We start from the raw sequence: 14338 nt of genomic DNA on the forward strand, positions 1-14338 counted from the left end.
TACCCCGGACTCGAACCCGGTCGTCGTTGTCACTGTCGTAGCTCCTCTCTGCTTCTCAAGTCCGCCGACGTACATGCAGGGCCAGTGCGTCCATAAAGGCGACCTAGGCAGACCTAGTATAGAGAGGGCAGCGTCTGCGACACCTCCCTTACCACCTGCGTCCTCAGTTATGTCCACGACACCTCCCTCACCACCCGCGTCCTCAGATATATTCGCACATAGACGATAGAATAGGGAGGGTTGCGTCAGCGTCGCCTCCATCAGCACCCGCATGTGTCCTCAGTTATATCCGCGAATAGGGCGGCAGAATTTAGCTCCGCGACACCCCCCCGTCCTCATTTATATCCGTCACTTTCGTTTTAACATTGGGGTTGAGGGCGGCGTGATCGTCCTCTGCCAAGAGCGGCAGTTCAGCTTGCTCCGGCCCTGCGTACATGACAAGCTAACTGGACAAACTAACTGTATTGTTTTTGCAGATGTAATATAACACAGATAATGCGATTTAAGTATTTTCCAGTTGGCTAGATATTAATTAACAGTCATTCAAACATCTTTACCAAAGCCTTTGTACTTGACGGTTGGTCTCGTGCATCCATCATGTTTGTAGTTTATTTACACTTTTCACACACGTTTGTAGTTCTAATCGCATTCACGTTCAACACGCAAAGTTTATTAATCTGGGGCCACAGCGGAATAAACCGCCAACTTATCCAGCATATGTTTCACACAGCGGACACCCTTCCAACTGCAACCCATCACTGGGAAACATCCATACACACTCATTTATTCACACACATACACAACGGACAATTTAGCTCACCCAATTCACCTACAGCATATGTCTTTGGGCTGTAGGTGCACCCGGAGGAAACCCACACGATCATGGGGAAAACATGCAAACTCCACACAGAAATGCCAAATGGCCCACCTGAGGCTGGAACCAGCGAACTTATTGCTGTGAGGCGCCCACCATGACGCCCAATTTGTTAGCAATTACTACAAAAAGAAAAATGACTACTGCTCAGGATTAAATTAATCCTGAATTTATACTACACTTATATCAATTTCACTGGTTTTAAATGAATGTGTTGCTCATGTATGTTATAGTTTAAGAGCCTTCTGTGGTCACAAAACTAATACTCAACTGTCCAATATATTCCTCAGATTTGAAATCTGCACTTTAAAAGTCCATCCACTGTGCAGAGATGTTTATTTTATGTATGGTTTGCTCCGTGCACTAATGGTATCATTTGTAATGCGGGGAGCTGGAGCTGGTGATGTTCTTTTCGGGGTGTGTTCATAACTCAGTGTGCGGCTCATGGATCTCTTCACTCTCACAGCTGTCTGGGCAATTATGTCCTGCACACCCTCAGACATACACACAGCGGAGATGAGATGGCGCATTTTAGCAATCAGTGACAGGTCTCCACTATGTAATTTAGTGCTAATGTCTATTTCAGAGCTGAGTCAATCTGCTGGAAGGCAAGGTCACGTCATCCAGAGATGAGAAAAAGCAGATGAGCACTGCAAATTGAATTATCTGATTACCTTTATAAGCAGAGACAACTCAAAATTGTTACCACATTCACTTTATTTATAAAAAAAAAAGCTAAGACAGCAAAATTGTTATTCTTATTTTTAATAATATTGATAATGAGAACAAACTAAATAAAACACATCAACAATCATAGTTCTATTTAACTCAATTTCAAAATTAGAATTTTAAGTAAATTTTAACATTTTATATTGCATTTTAATTTTATTTAGTTTTCACCCATTATATTATATTATGTTATATTATATTATATTATATTATATTATATTATATTATATTATGTTATATTATATTATATTATATTATATTATATTATATTATATTATATTATATTATATTATATTAATTATATTATATTATGTTATATTATATTATGTTATATTATGTTATATTATTATATTATATTATATTATATTATATTATATTATATTATATTATATTATATTAATTATAATATATTATGTTATATTATATTATATTATATTATATTATATTATGTTATATTATATTATGTTATATCATGTTATATTATATTATATTATGTTATATTATTATATTATATTATATTATATTATATTATATTATGTTATATTATGTTATATTATATTATATTATATTATATTATATTATATTATATTATATTATATTATATTATGTTATATTATATTATATTATGTTATATTATTATATTATATTAATTATATTATATTATTATATTATATTATATTATATTATATTATATTATATTAATAATATTTATTATATTATATTGTATCATTAATTTGTTCATTTTCTCTTCGACTTAGTCCCTTTAATAATTGGGGGTCGCTACACCAGAATGAACTGCCAACTTATCCAGCATATGTTTTACGAAGCGGATGCACTTCCAGCCACAACCCAGTATTGGAAAACATCCATACAAACTCTTTTACACACATACACTATGGCCAATTAAGCTTATTTAATTCACCTAAAGCGCATGTCTTTGGACTGTGGGGGAAACCGGAGCATCCACTTGCTGTGAGGTGATCGTGCTTCCCACTGCGCCACTGTGATGCTTATATATTATATTCATTTGTTTATTCGTTTTCTTTTCGGCTTTGTCCCTTTATTAATTTGGGTTCACCACAGCGGAATGAACCGCCAAACTTATCCAGCATATATATTATTAATTAAGCAATTATTATCTATATTTTATCTCAATTAACAGAAACTGCACATTAACTGTTTTCAACACTCATACGAAATAATACAAAAATAATAATAATACTAAAATTAATAATATTATAAGCAACAATAATAATACAAGAATAAAAAAAATTGGGACAGTTGTAAAACACAAGTAAAATAGAAAGTAGTCATTTCTGAATTTAAGTTGACTTGTTTTGTATTGCAGATAAAACAGCAAACATTAATAAATGTGTTCCTCATGATTTTTATTGATTTCGTTTTTTAAAATGAACACATATTCCAATTTTGGATCTTGCAACACACACAAACAAAAAAAAAGTAGACAAGATGAATTTAGGGCTAGTAATCAGGTAAATTGGTTAAATGATGTGTTTTGAAACAGGTGATGTCAACAGGAGATTCTAATTATGATTTGGAACAAGAGCAGCATCCAAGAAAGGTCTAGTCCTATAAGAGCAAAGATGGGCCGAGGATCACCAGTTCGTCAACAAATATGGGAGAAAGTTAATTAAATGTTAAAAAAAAAATTTCCATAAAAGAAAGATAGGAAGACATTTGGGTATTTCACCTTCAACAGTGAATAACATCATTAAAAGATTCAAGGAATCTGGAGGGATTTCAGTTTGTAAAGGACAAGGGCACAAGCCTGAGTTGAACCACCCTGATCTTCGATTTCTTAGGTGGCACTGCTTCAAGAATCGTAATTCATCAATAAGCAATATCAACACATGGACGCTTTGTGCTCCGGACCAAAGAAGCAAAATTCATACAGACTGTTTCCAGCAACAAGTCTAAAAGCCAAGGTTTGTCATTATATTGAGTTGTGTTAGTGCCCTTGGCAAAGGTAACTTGCACTTTAGTGATGGCACCATTAATGCTGAAAAAAGAACATAGAGATTTTGGAGCACAATATGTTGCTTCTCTTCCAGGGAGGCTCATACATGTTTCAACAAGACAATGCCAAACCACATTCTACACACATTACAAAGTCTTGGTTGCGAGGGAAGAGGATAACGGTACTTGACTGGCCTCCCTGCAGTCTGGAATTTTGGCCCATTCCTTCTGACAGAACTAGTGTAACTGAGTCAGATTTGTCTTGCTCGCACAAGCTTTTTCAACTCTGCTTACACATTTTCTATAGGATTGAGATCAGGGCTTTGTGATGGCCACTCCAAAACATTCACTATGTTGTCCTCAAAGCACATTTGAACTAATTTGGCAGTATGCTTAGGGTCATGGTCTGTTTGGAAGACCCGTGGCCAAGTTTTAATTTCCTGGCTGATGTCTTGAGATGTTGCTTGAGTATTTCTACATAATGTTCTTTCTTCATGATGCCATCTATGCTGTGAAGTGGACCAGTCCCTCCTGCAGCAAAACAGCTACACAAAATGATGCTGCCGCCCCCATACTTCACAGTTGGTGTTCCTAGGCTTGTAAGCTCTCCCCTTAGTCCTCCAAATGTAACACTGGTTATGGCCAAACAGTTCAATCTTAGTTCCATCAGACCACAGGACATGTCTCCCAAAAAATGTCTTTTTCCCAGTGTAATTTAGCAAATTGTAATCTGGCTTTTTTGTTGATTTTGGCTTGTTAATTGTCCCATGTTGTCACACAAGGAAGGTGTGTGTCTGAGGTTTACCTTAAATACAATTCTACAGTTGTGCCTTCAATTAACTCAAATGTTGTCAATTAGCCAATCATAAAACTTCCAAAACCTTGACACCATCATCTGAGCTTTTTCAGAGGCATAATAATCTTATTGTATGTAAACTTGACTTTCAAAGTTATAACAATTTCTCAAAAAATACTTTTCATTATTCTGCTACTAAGCAAAACAGAAACAAATGTGATCATCCTAACTTACCTAAAAGAGAAAATGTTTAGTCACATTAACATCTGACTTTTTAAAAAATTGTTATGTGTCTTTTTATACAGTGTATGTAAACTTCTGGTTTCAACTGTAAATAGTAAATGTATATATTACAAATGAATGAATGAATGCTCAAAGATGGGTTTGAAATGATAGATAGCTGTTAGATTTTCCACAGAAATGACCTTACAGATGAACCTCCTGTGCATGTGATCTTTTGAAACCATGACCAGGAAGCAATTAGTTAGGGCTGAAGGTCTGGACTGCAGGTCACCCCGACAGATATTTCTACTTAAGCCCCATCTCAGGAGTGAAGCGCTGAAGGTTTTGTGCAGTGACGTTTCCGTAGGGTGGAGAAAAACAAAAGAAACTATAAATATCCATTGAAACGGCCACACTCCCATATAGATAAGCAGTGAAGGAAATCACTTAAAGTTGCTGCTGCTGTAATGTCACGTTCAGGCTTGCTTCTGCAGTTCTGAATAGGCCACACTTTTTTATAGTAACCTATAAATCTGTTTTGCTTAAGTGGATTTAAGAAGGTAACTCTAAAATATCTCAGCAAGGTAAGGTCATAATGCTAAAGTCGCAAGGATGAAAGGAATCATTAGTAAAAATGATAATAATAATCCAACAGTAATTGAACAACAGAAGTAAAGCATAGTATTTTACAAGACTGAATATAGCTGTCAGCATGGTGATAAAATTTGAAACATTCCCCTTCTGTTCTGTCCTCACAGGACTTCACTCAGCACTGATCCGGAGGTGGACAGACAGAAGTGAACCAGGATATGGGAAACAACAACGGAGACAGCCAGATCCAGGCCATTAAATGCTCCATCAAACAAGTTTTACTCAGCCTTATTGGGTAAACAGTACAGAGGGGAAATATAGTGACAGAGGTCTTTACCTTTTTTTGCCTACAAATGTTAACCAGTCTTTATAATAATAATAATTCGTTACATTTATATAGCGCTATTTTGGGCACTCAAAGCGCTTTACACAATGGGGGGGGAATCTCCTCATCCACCACCAGTGTGCAGCATCCACCTGGATGACGCGACGGCAGCCATTTTGCGCCAGACCGCACACCACACACCAGCTGATTGGTGGAGAGGAGACAGAGTGATGATATGCCAATCATAATATGGGGAGGGTTAGGAGGCCATGATGGACATAGGCCAGCGGGCAGATTTGGCCTGGATGCCGGGGTTAAACCCCTACTCTTTTTCGAAGGACATCCTGGGATTTTTAACGACCACAGAGAGTCGGGACCTCGGTTTAACGTCTCATCCGAAAGACGGCGCTCACTGAGCAGTATAGAGTCCCCGTCACTATACTGGGGCATTAGGACCCACACAGACCGCAGGTTGGGCACCCCCTGCTGGCCTCACTAACACCACTTCCGGCAGCAACCTAGCTTTCCCAAGTGGTCTCCCATCCAGGTACTGACCGGGCGCAGCCCTGCTTAGCTTCAGTGGGCGACCATGTGAGAGTTGCAGAGAGCTAGCTGCCGGCTAAATGTCCAGATATACCAACAGCGCAGTCTCAAGTTGTGTTTACAAGTTTAGAAATAAATAAGTTGAAATAAATGAGTTATGGGGGCACAGTGGGTAGCACAATCACCTCACAGCAAGAAGGTCGCTGGTTCGAGTTGAGTTCAGTTGGCATTGCTGAGTGGAGTTCTTTTGTAGAGTTTGCATGTTCTCCCCGTATTAGCGTGGGTTTCCTTCGGGTGCTTCGATTTACCCCACAGTCCAAAGACATGTGGTATAGGTGAATTGGGTAGGCTAAATTGTCCGTAGTGTATGTGCAACGCAATTTGACAGCAATTTGTAACCTTTTGATTTCGTATTAATTCGTACGATTTACAATTTAGTATGATTTGCTCATCACCCAGTGACGGTTAGGGTTAGGGGTGGGTGGCATGTCTCCTTTTTAAAATCTTACATTTTTCTAAGACTGAACACAAATCTAAAATATAAAATACTTATGTTTCCTCATGAGATCAGGCTGGTATGTGTGAATGAATTAGAGTGTGTGGTGTTTCCCAGTGATAGGTTGCAGCTGGAAGGGCATCCGCTGCGTAAAACATATGCTGGATAAGTTGACGGTTCATTCTGCTGTGGCGACCCAAGATTAAATAAGGGACTATGCTGGAGAAAAATGAATGAATGAGTAAATGAGCTATCGAATACTGCTAACAGACAACTCAATGCTACCTTACAGAAGTTAAAAATTTATACAATCTCACACATACAATTTAAAATAATTTGCTCATCCTGCAACTATGATTGTGATTAGGGCAAGGGTTTGGTGCCATGCTTTCTTTTAAAATTTCTTATTTTCAACTGAACTCATATTAATTCATACGAATTAGCCACTGTTTTCGCAAATCCGCGAAAGGCCGCAGAGTGCGCTTTTTTATGTCTCAAATTTCTCTTGCGAGTGCCGTTCTCGCCAGCTGTTCTTGTGTAAACCCACCAGAGGCCGCTGTTGACTGACTGTTTGTCTGTCTGTCTGTCTGTCTGTCTGTCTGACTGACTGACTGAATGACTGACTGGCCGACCGACCGACCAATCGACTGACCCACCCTCCTCCTTCCCTAAACCCAACCAATTTTATTGATTGTATCTCCCAACCATTTACTATCCTAAACCCAACCAATGATTTACAAATGCCGTCCAGAAAAAGAAAAGCTCTCGTCTGATTTTTACCATGTTTTTAGATTTTACCACATTCTCACCTTGTTATGAACTTGTTCATTTTATGTTTAGGATTCTGTTTTTGTCTTTCGTGATTTCTGGAAAAGCTCTTCCCCGGACTCAAACCCTGTCGTTGTCATGGTCAACTCCTCTCTGCATCTGAAATCCTCCAACGTACATGACGAGCTAATAGGTTGCGGCAGGAAAGCCCTCTCACGGATTTAAGCAGTCAGCTGGTAAGCACAAAAAAGAACAGTATCATACTGCCCATAGCATTCGTTTAAAAAATTAATTGCAGCCATACGTAACTCTGGCTACATAATTCGCGGTCTCCAGAAACATCCATGGGACTAGGTTTTTAGAATGAGCCTGTGTTGGAATAAATGCTCCACATTTTTCTTAAACGTGCAATTGGTGATCTCCCTAAATGCTAACCGGTTAGCATAATATCTTTCAAATACAATCCCTCCCCTGCCATCTAAAGCCACGCCTCCTAAAATCACGACGTGCACATTAAAGATGACAGACACCCACTAGATCATGTTGTTCACAAGTTAGAAACCTTTATAGTACGCTCTATAATTATACAATTCTGAACAAAAAAACTTTGCTGTTTTGTAGCAAGCAAAACTTTGTCATTGTTCAAAAATGAACCAATTTAAATATAAAACCAACTTCACCTCATAAAGCAAGCTAGGAAGAAGAGCGCTATTTACTTATGTTTTGTTGTTAAACTCAATTAAAATCATCATTATCATCAAACTTAAAATAGCCACATCAATCTTTCGCTAAAAGATTTCAGTTGCTGAACAACAGTTTCAACAGATTTCAACGCTTCTGTGCATATAACCCATGCATAACAACAATATCTGCATAAGCTTTGCATGACTAAAATTGTTTTAAAACATAACATCACCTGTCTAAAAGAAACTTCATCCATGGTGTCACCCTTCCTCCAGTGTGCAAAAGTAACAGGATTTTAGTATTCAGGATTCACTATTATTCATTTACATTTACATTTAGTCATTTAGCAGACGCTTTTATCCAAAGCGACTTACAAATGAGGACAAGGAAGCAATTTACACAACTAAGAGCAACAATGAATAAGTACTAAAGGCAAGTTTCAGGTCTGTAAAGTCTAAGAAGGGAAGTGTTAGTAGTTTTTTTTTTTTTTTTTTTTTTTTTTTTTTTTTTGTACAATTAGTGTGATATTCAAAGAGGCAATTGCAGATTAAGAAGTGAAGTGGAGACTAAATAGTTGAGTTTTTAGTCGTTTCTTGAAAATAGCGAGTGACTCTGCTGTTCTGATGCAGTTAGGGAGTTCATTCCACCAACTGGGCAGATTGAGCGTGAGCGTTCGCGAAAGTGATTTTTTCCCTCTTTGGGATGGAACCACGAGGCGACGTTCATTCACAGAACGCAAGTTTCTGGAGGGCACATAGATCTGCAGAAGTGAGTGCAGATAAGAAGGTGCTAGGCCAGAAGTCACTTTGTAGGCAAACATCAGAGTTTTGAATTTGATGCGAGCAGCAACTGGCAGCCAGTGCAAACGGACTAGCAGCGGAGTGACATGTGCTCGTTTAGGTTCATTGAAGACAACCCGTGCTGCTGCATTCTGGAGCAGTTGAAGAGGCTTGATAGAGTTAGCTGGAAGCCCAGCTAGTAGAGAGTTGCAGTAATCCAGTTTGGAGAGAACAAGAGCTTGAACAAGGAGTTGAGCTGCATGTTCAGATAAGAAGGGTCGGATCTTTCTGATGTTATAGAGTGCAAATCTGCACGATCGAGCAGTTCTAGAAATGTGGTCAGAGAAGTTTAGTTGGTCATCAATCGTTACTCCAAGGCTTTTCACCATTTTGGATGCAGTAATGGTTGCCCCATCCATCTGGATTGAAAAGTTATGGTGTAGAGTCGGGTTGGCAGAAACTACAAGCATTTCCGTTTTTGCGAGGTTCAGCTGAAGATGATGATCTTTCATCCAGTGTGAAATATCCAACAGGCAGGCTGAGATACGAGCTGGAACCGAGGGATCATCAGGGTGAAAAGAGAGGTATAGCTGGGTGTCATCAGCATAGCAGTGGTAGGAGAATCCATGTCTCTGGATGACTGGTCCTAGAGATGATGTGTAGATGGAGAAGAGAAGTGGCCCAAGAACAGAGCCTTGAGGTACCCCAGTGTTTAGATGCTGTAGGTTGGACACCTCTCCCCTCCAAGACACCCTGAATGACCTGTCAGAGAGGTAAGATCTGAACCATTGTATAACAGTGCCCGCAACGCCCAGTGACTCAAGCGTAGATAGCAGGATCTGGTGGTTGACAGTGTCAAAAGCAGCTGACAAGTCCAGCAAAATGAGGACTGATGATTTAGAGTCTGCTTTAGCCAGTCTGAGATCCTCCACGACCGAGAGCAGGGCAGTCTCAGTTGAGTGGCCTTTCTTAAAGCCGGATTGCTTGTTGTCCATGAGATTGTTTTGAGTAAGAAAGTCCAGGACTTGATTGAACACTACTTTCTCCAGAATCTTGGCCATGAATGGAAGCAGGGATACTGGTCTGTAGTTTTCAAGTAGCGTATGGTCCAGGTTGGGTTTCTTTAGCAGTGGGGTTACCCTAGCCTGCTTAAATGTAGTGGGGAATAAACCAGAGTCAAGAGATGTGTTAATTATGTGAGTCAGTGTTGGTATGACTGCAGGAGAGATGGCTTGCAAGAGATGAGAGGGAATGGGATCGAGTGGACAGGTGGTTGCATGTCTAGATAGCACAAGTTTGGACACCTCAGACTCAGAGAGCTGAGAAAAAGAGGTGAGTGTGTGTGGTGTTGGTGTTGTATCTTGCGTGTTTGTTGTAGGTGCAGCAAATTGAGCACTGATTTTTGCAGTTTTGGTGCAGAAGAATGTAGCAAAGTCATCAGTAGTAAGTGTGGAGGATGCGGGTGGAGGAGGAGGATAGAGGAGGGAGGAAAATGTTTTAAAAAGTAGGCGAGGATTAGTGGCATTGTTGATTTTCAGACGGTAATACGTCTGCTTTGCAGAAGTAACCTCAGCTGAGAAAGAGGACAGAAGAGTTTGGTATGTTAAGAGATGTGCAGGATTTTTAGTTTTCCGCCAAATTCTCTCCGCAGCCCGAAGTTTTGAGCGATGCTCACGGAGAGCATCTGAGAGCCAGGGTGCAGGAGGACTGGCACGGGCTGGCCTGGATGCAAGAGGACATAATCGGTCTAGACATGATGCTAGTGTGGAGCAGAGTGTATTAGTGGCACTGTTCGAATCAAGTGCAGTGAGTTTGCGAGATGGAGGAAGAGAGTCTGAAACAATGGTGGATAGTCTGTTGGGTGAGAGAGATCGTAGGTTTCTGCGAAAGGTAACCAGTGTTGGAGTGTGTGGCGGCTCAGGAGTAATGTGGATGTTGAGAGACAGAAGGAAATGATCAGATATTTGTAGTGGAGTTACTATTGTTTGATCAGTGAAGCAGTGTCGTGTGTAAATAAGGTCTAGCTGATTACCTGATTTGTGGGTAGCAGAAGTAGGTGCTCTTTTTAGGTCAAAAGAGGCAAGCAAAGTCTGAAAGTCTGCAGCTTGCGGTTTGTCAACGTAGATGTTGAAGTCACCTAGCACCAATAAGGGAGTGGCAAAATTAGAAAAAGATGAGAGAAGAACATCCAGTTCATCTAGGAAGTGACCTAATTTACCTGGTGGGCGGTAGATGACAACCACATTTATGTAGAAGGGGTGGATAATGGTGACTGCATGGAATTCAAAGGAGCTGATTGTTGGCAGGGACGGTATCAGAGTAAATTTCCATTCTTTGGAAATTAGTAGTCCAGTCCCACCCCCTCTCCCTGTCTGACGAGGAGTGTGGGAAAAAGAGAAATTAGCAGAAAGAGTAGCATGTGTAGCAGTGTCCTCCGGCCTCAACCAGGTCTCAGTTAGAGCCATGAGATTATAGTCAGAATATGTAGCTATGGAGGTAATAAAATCAGCCTTGTTAACAGCTGATTGACAGTTCCAGAGGCCCACGGAGAGAGAGAGTTGTGAAATAGTAGATACATGTATTGAACGAAGGTTGTGAGGATTACGCCTGCAGCGTACCTCCCGTGTTTTGCGAGTGTTAGTAACAACAGGAATTAGAAAACACATAATAAAAGTGCACTGACAACAAAAAATAAGTGTAAAGTAAAAACAATACAGTAAAGTACTCAAGTGCTTTGTCGGTGTCTTTGCTCGGTGGAGTCGCGCAGGTAGAGTCGATGGTCTTTACACTCGTCGGTCTTCACACGAGGCGGTCTTCACACGAGGCTGCCGCGACCGCTGCCGCGGTGAACTAGTTGTTTATATAACCCCAAAGCACTAGCTGATTGAATTCAGCTGGACACGCCTCGAGAGTCAAAACAAGGGCCGAAACTGAGGCGGACGACGCGAAACCGCGTCTGCGTTCGCTGCACAAGCTCTTATAGTAACCAAGGAAACAGTGGCTAAACAACTTCTAGTATTATACACAACTGAAAGCAAGTTTAAATGTCCTACAACTTTACACAAACAGCTGGAAACAAGTCCTCAAACCATACACAACAACTGAAACAAATCTTAAATGTACTTACAGGCTGCTGTTCTAGATGCTGCTAAAGTGCTTCTCCTGCCGACTAATGCTACCGTGCTCACTATATAGTGGTTACCTGGCGTTTGGACACGCCTCCCGAGTCAAAACAAGGGCCGAAACTGAGGCGGATGACGCGAAACCGCGTCTGCGTTCGCTGCACAAGCTCTTATAGTAACCAAGGAAACAGTGGCTAAACAACTTCTAGTATTATACACAACTGAAAGCAAGTTTAAATGTCCTACAACTTTACACAAACAGCTGGAAACAAGTCCTCAAACCATACACAACAACTGAAACAAATCTTAAATGTACTTACAGGCTGCTGTTCTAGATGCTGCTAAAGTGCTTCTCCTGCCGACTAATGCTACCGTGCTCACTATATAGTGGTTACCTGGCGTTTGGACACGCCTCCCGAGTCAAAACAAGGGCCGAAACTGAGGCGGACGACGCGAAACCGCGTCTGCGTTCGCTGCACAAGCTCTTATAGTAACCAAGGAAACAGTGGCTAAACAACTTCTAGTATTATACACAACTGAAAGCAAGTTTAAATGTCCTACAACTTTACACAAACAGCTGGAAACAAGTCCTCAAACCATACACAACAACTGAAACAAATCTTAAATGTACTTACAGGCTGCTGTTCTAGATGCTGCTAAAGTGCTTCTCCATTCAGTAGTATTCAGGATTTTAGAAAGTTTGAGCATTTGTTTTTACTGCTGCCACTTATGTCCACATGACCGCTGCCAGCGTGAACGCACATCACTGGATCTGCGAGAATTTAGAGGTGAGCAGTTGTACAAATCTACATTTGCTGACAGACAGTTTGGGCTACTTAACAGAATTATGGGACTTATCAGCGTTGAATTTTTAATTTCATGAACATGTTTTAGTTTTAAGCCTTACCCAGAATATAAAAGTAATTTAGATCATTTACTTTAATCATTACTATTGGAATGTGAAGAGACTTTCAACCAGCACAACAAAAATGTTTCTGAAGACGATCACCTGCATCTTTACAGCAGATACACACTTCAGAAATCAATTGTTTGATAAATGGCATCATAAGATTAGTGCTCTCTCATGTTTAATACCCCTTAACAAAAACCCTACCCTAAACAAAACAAATACAATAGTGAGATAAAACACATTTTGCTGAAGCAACCATGTCATTTTAGCTTGCCTCTACAAGTCTTTGAGCTGTGTCTTTGAGTTTGAGTTGTTTGTTGTGATTCATGTTACAAGGAGTAATACCTAGACTAGGTGAGAACTGAGCAAATTTTCTGTATTAGCAAAACATTAAACTGATTATTTGATGAAAGCAATAACATTTACATTTAAAATAAATAAATAAAAGAAACATGTAGACAACATAGACTACAGATATCAAACACACCCAATCAAACCAGTTAAGTAGTTCTGGCTTATTTGAACTAAAGGTAATAACCCAGGCTTATTATGATTAAATACCCCTATATACATGTCTGGAGAGTGCAAAATACATCCCAGGAGCTATGTGTTTCTGCAGTTTTTGTTTTTTGAACATTCCAGCCAATCACAGACATTTTTGATGAGCGAGTAAACACTTTCCTTGGCTGTAGCATGACACAAAATCAATCCCAGGGGTGCCGCTAGTAGGGACAATTCTAAGGAGACCTTTTTGGGGCTCCCAGAGATATTATTAGGGGTCCATGACACAAGAGCTAAGTCTTTGATAGTTCACATTGTGTGATTGCTACTCGTGTGAACGAGCACAGAATTGCTGGTGATTTCAGGCATTTGTCGGCGATTTCTCAAAACCTGTCGGCGAGTCAAAATCGAGGCTAAAATCATGCAGTCTGCATAATGCGGGATGAGCTGTGATCAATCATAAGCACGTGCTCCTCTCGAAATTAGTTTTTACATAAACTTCACTTAGAGTGTGGGCAAAAAATGTGATAGAAAACACATTCCATTTCGCTAAGTGAAGTTTATTTATAAACTAACTTCGAGAGGATCACGTGCTGATGATTGCTTGCAGCCGGCCCCACATTATTCAGCTTATGATTCACCAATCAGACGATTCCTAAGCCACTATAAGTACCCCAAGTTCCATATAACAGCCATCTTCGTTTTAAAGAATCCCCCCTTCCACCCCTACTCCTCCTCCTTTACTAGATCTGTGGCACGGTGGCCCAGTGGTTAGCACTGTTGCCTCACAGCAAGAACGTCACTGTTTCTAGTCCTTACCAAGCCAGCCGACGTTTCTGTGCAGAGTTTACACGTTCTCCCTGTGCTCACGTGGGTTTCCCCCGGGTTCTCTGGTTTCCTCCCACCGTCAAAAAACATAACTTAAGTTAATTGACTAATCCAAATCGGCACTATAGACATGTTCCTTGTAAGAAGTTATCTCTTGAGAGCAATCACTTTCTGTTAAATAGCTACTACAGCA

The 14338-nt window shown here is 40.1% G+C and overlaps 1 protein-coding gene across 1 annotated transcript; it reads right to left on the bottom strand.

Annotated features, from left to right (window-relative positions):
• Positions 1–8482: 8482 nt before the first annotated feature.
• On the bottom strand, positions 8483–12578 carry LOC141377116 (uncharacterized). Its single transcript, XM_073920592.1, has 2 exons — positions 11003–12578; positions 8483–10921 (listed from the first exon to the last, which is right to left on the bottom strand). The coding sequence occupies exons 1-2, from the start codon at positions 11448–11450 to the stop codon at positions 8553–8555; spliced, it is 2817 nt and encodes a 938-aa protein (XP_073776693.1). The 5' UTR covers positions 11451–12578; the 3' UTR covers positions 8483–8552.
• Between the last annotated feature and the right edge of the window lie 1760 nt (positions 12579–14338).

Source organism: Danio rerio, chromosome 13, assembly GCF_049306965.1.
Source record: "Danio rerio strain Tuebingen ecotype United States chromosome 13, GRCz12tu, whole genome shotgun sequence".
Lineage (NCBI taxonomy): Eukaryota > Metazoa > Chordata > Actinopteri > Cypriniformes > Danionidae > Danio > Danio rerio.

Coding starts and splice junctions, on each gene's coding strand:
- LOC141377116 (XM_073920592.1), bottom strand. CDS start 11,450: ATGTGTTTTCTAATTCCTGTTGTTACTAACACTCGCAAAACACGGGAG. Junction 10,922..11,002: donor TGTCATCTACCGCCCACCAG/GTAAATTAGGTC, acceptor TATTGGTGCTAG/GTGACTTCAACATCTACGTT.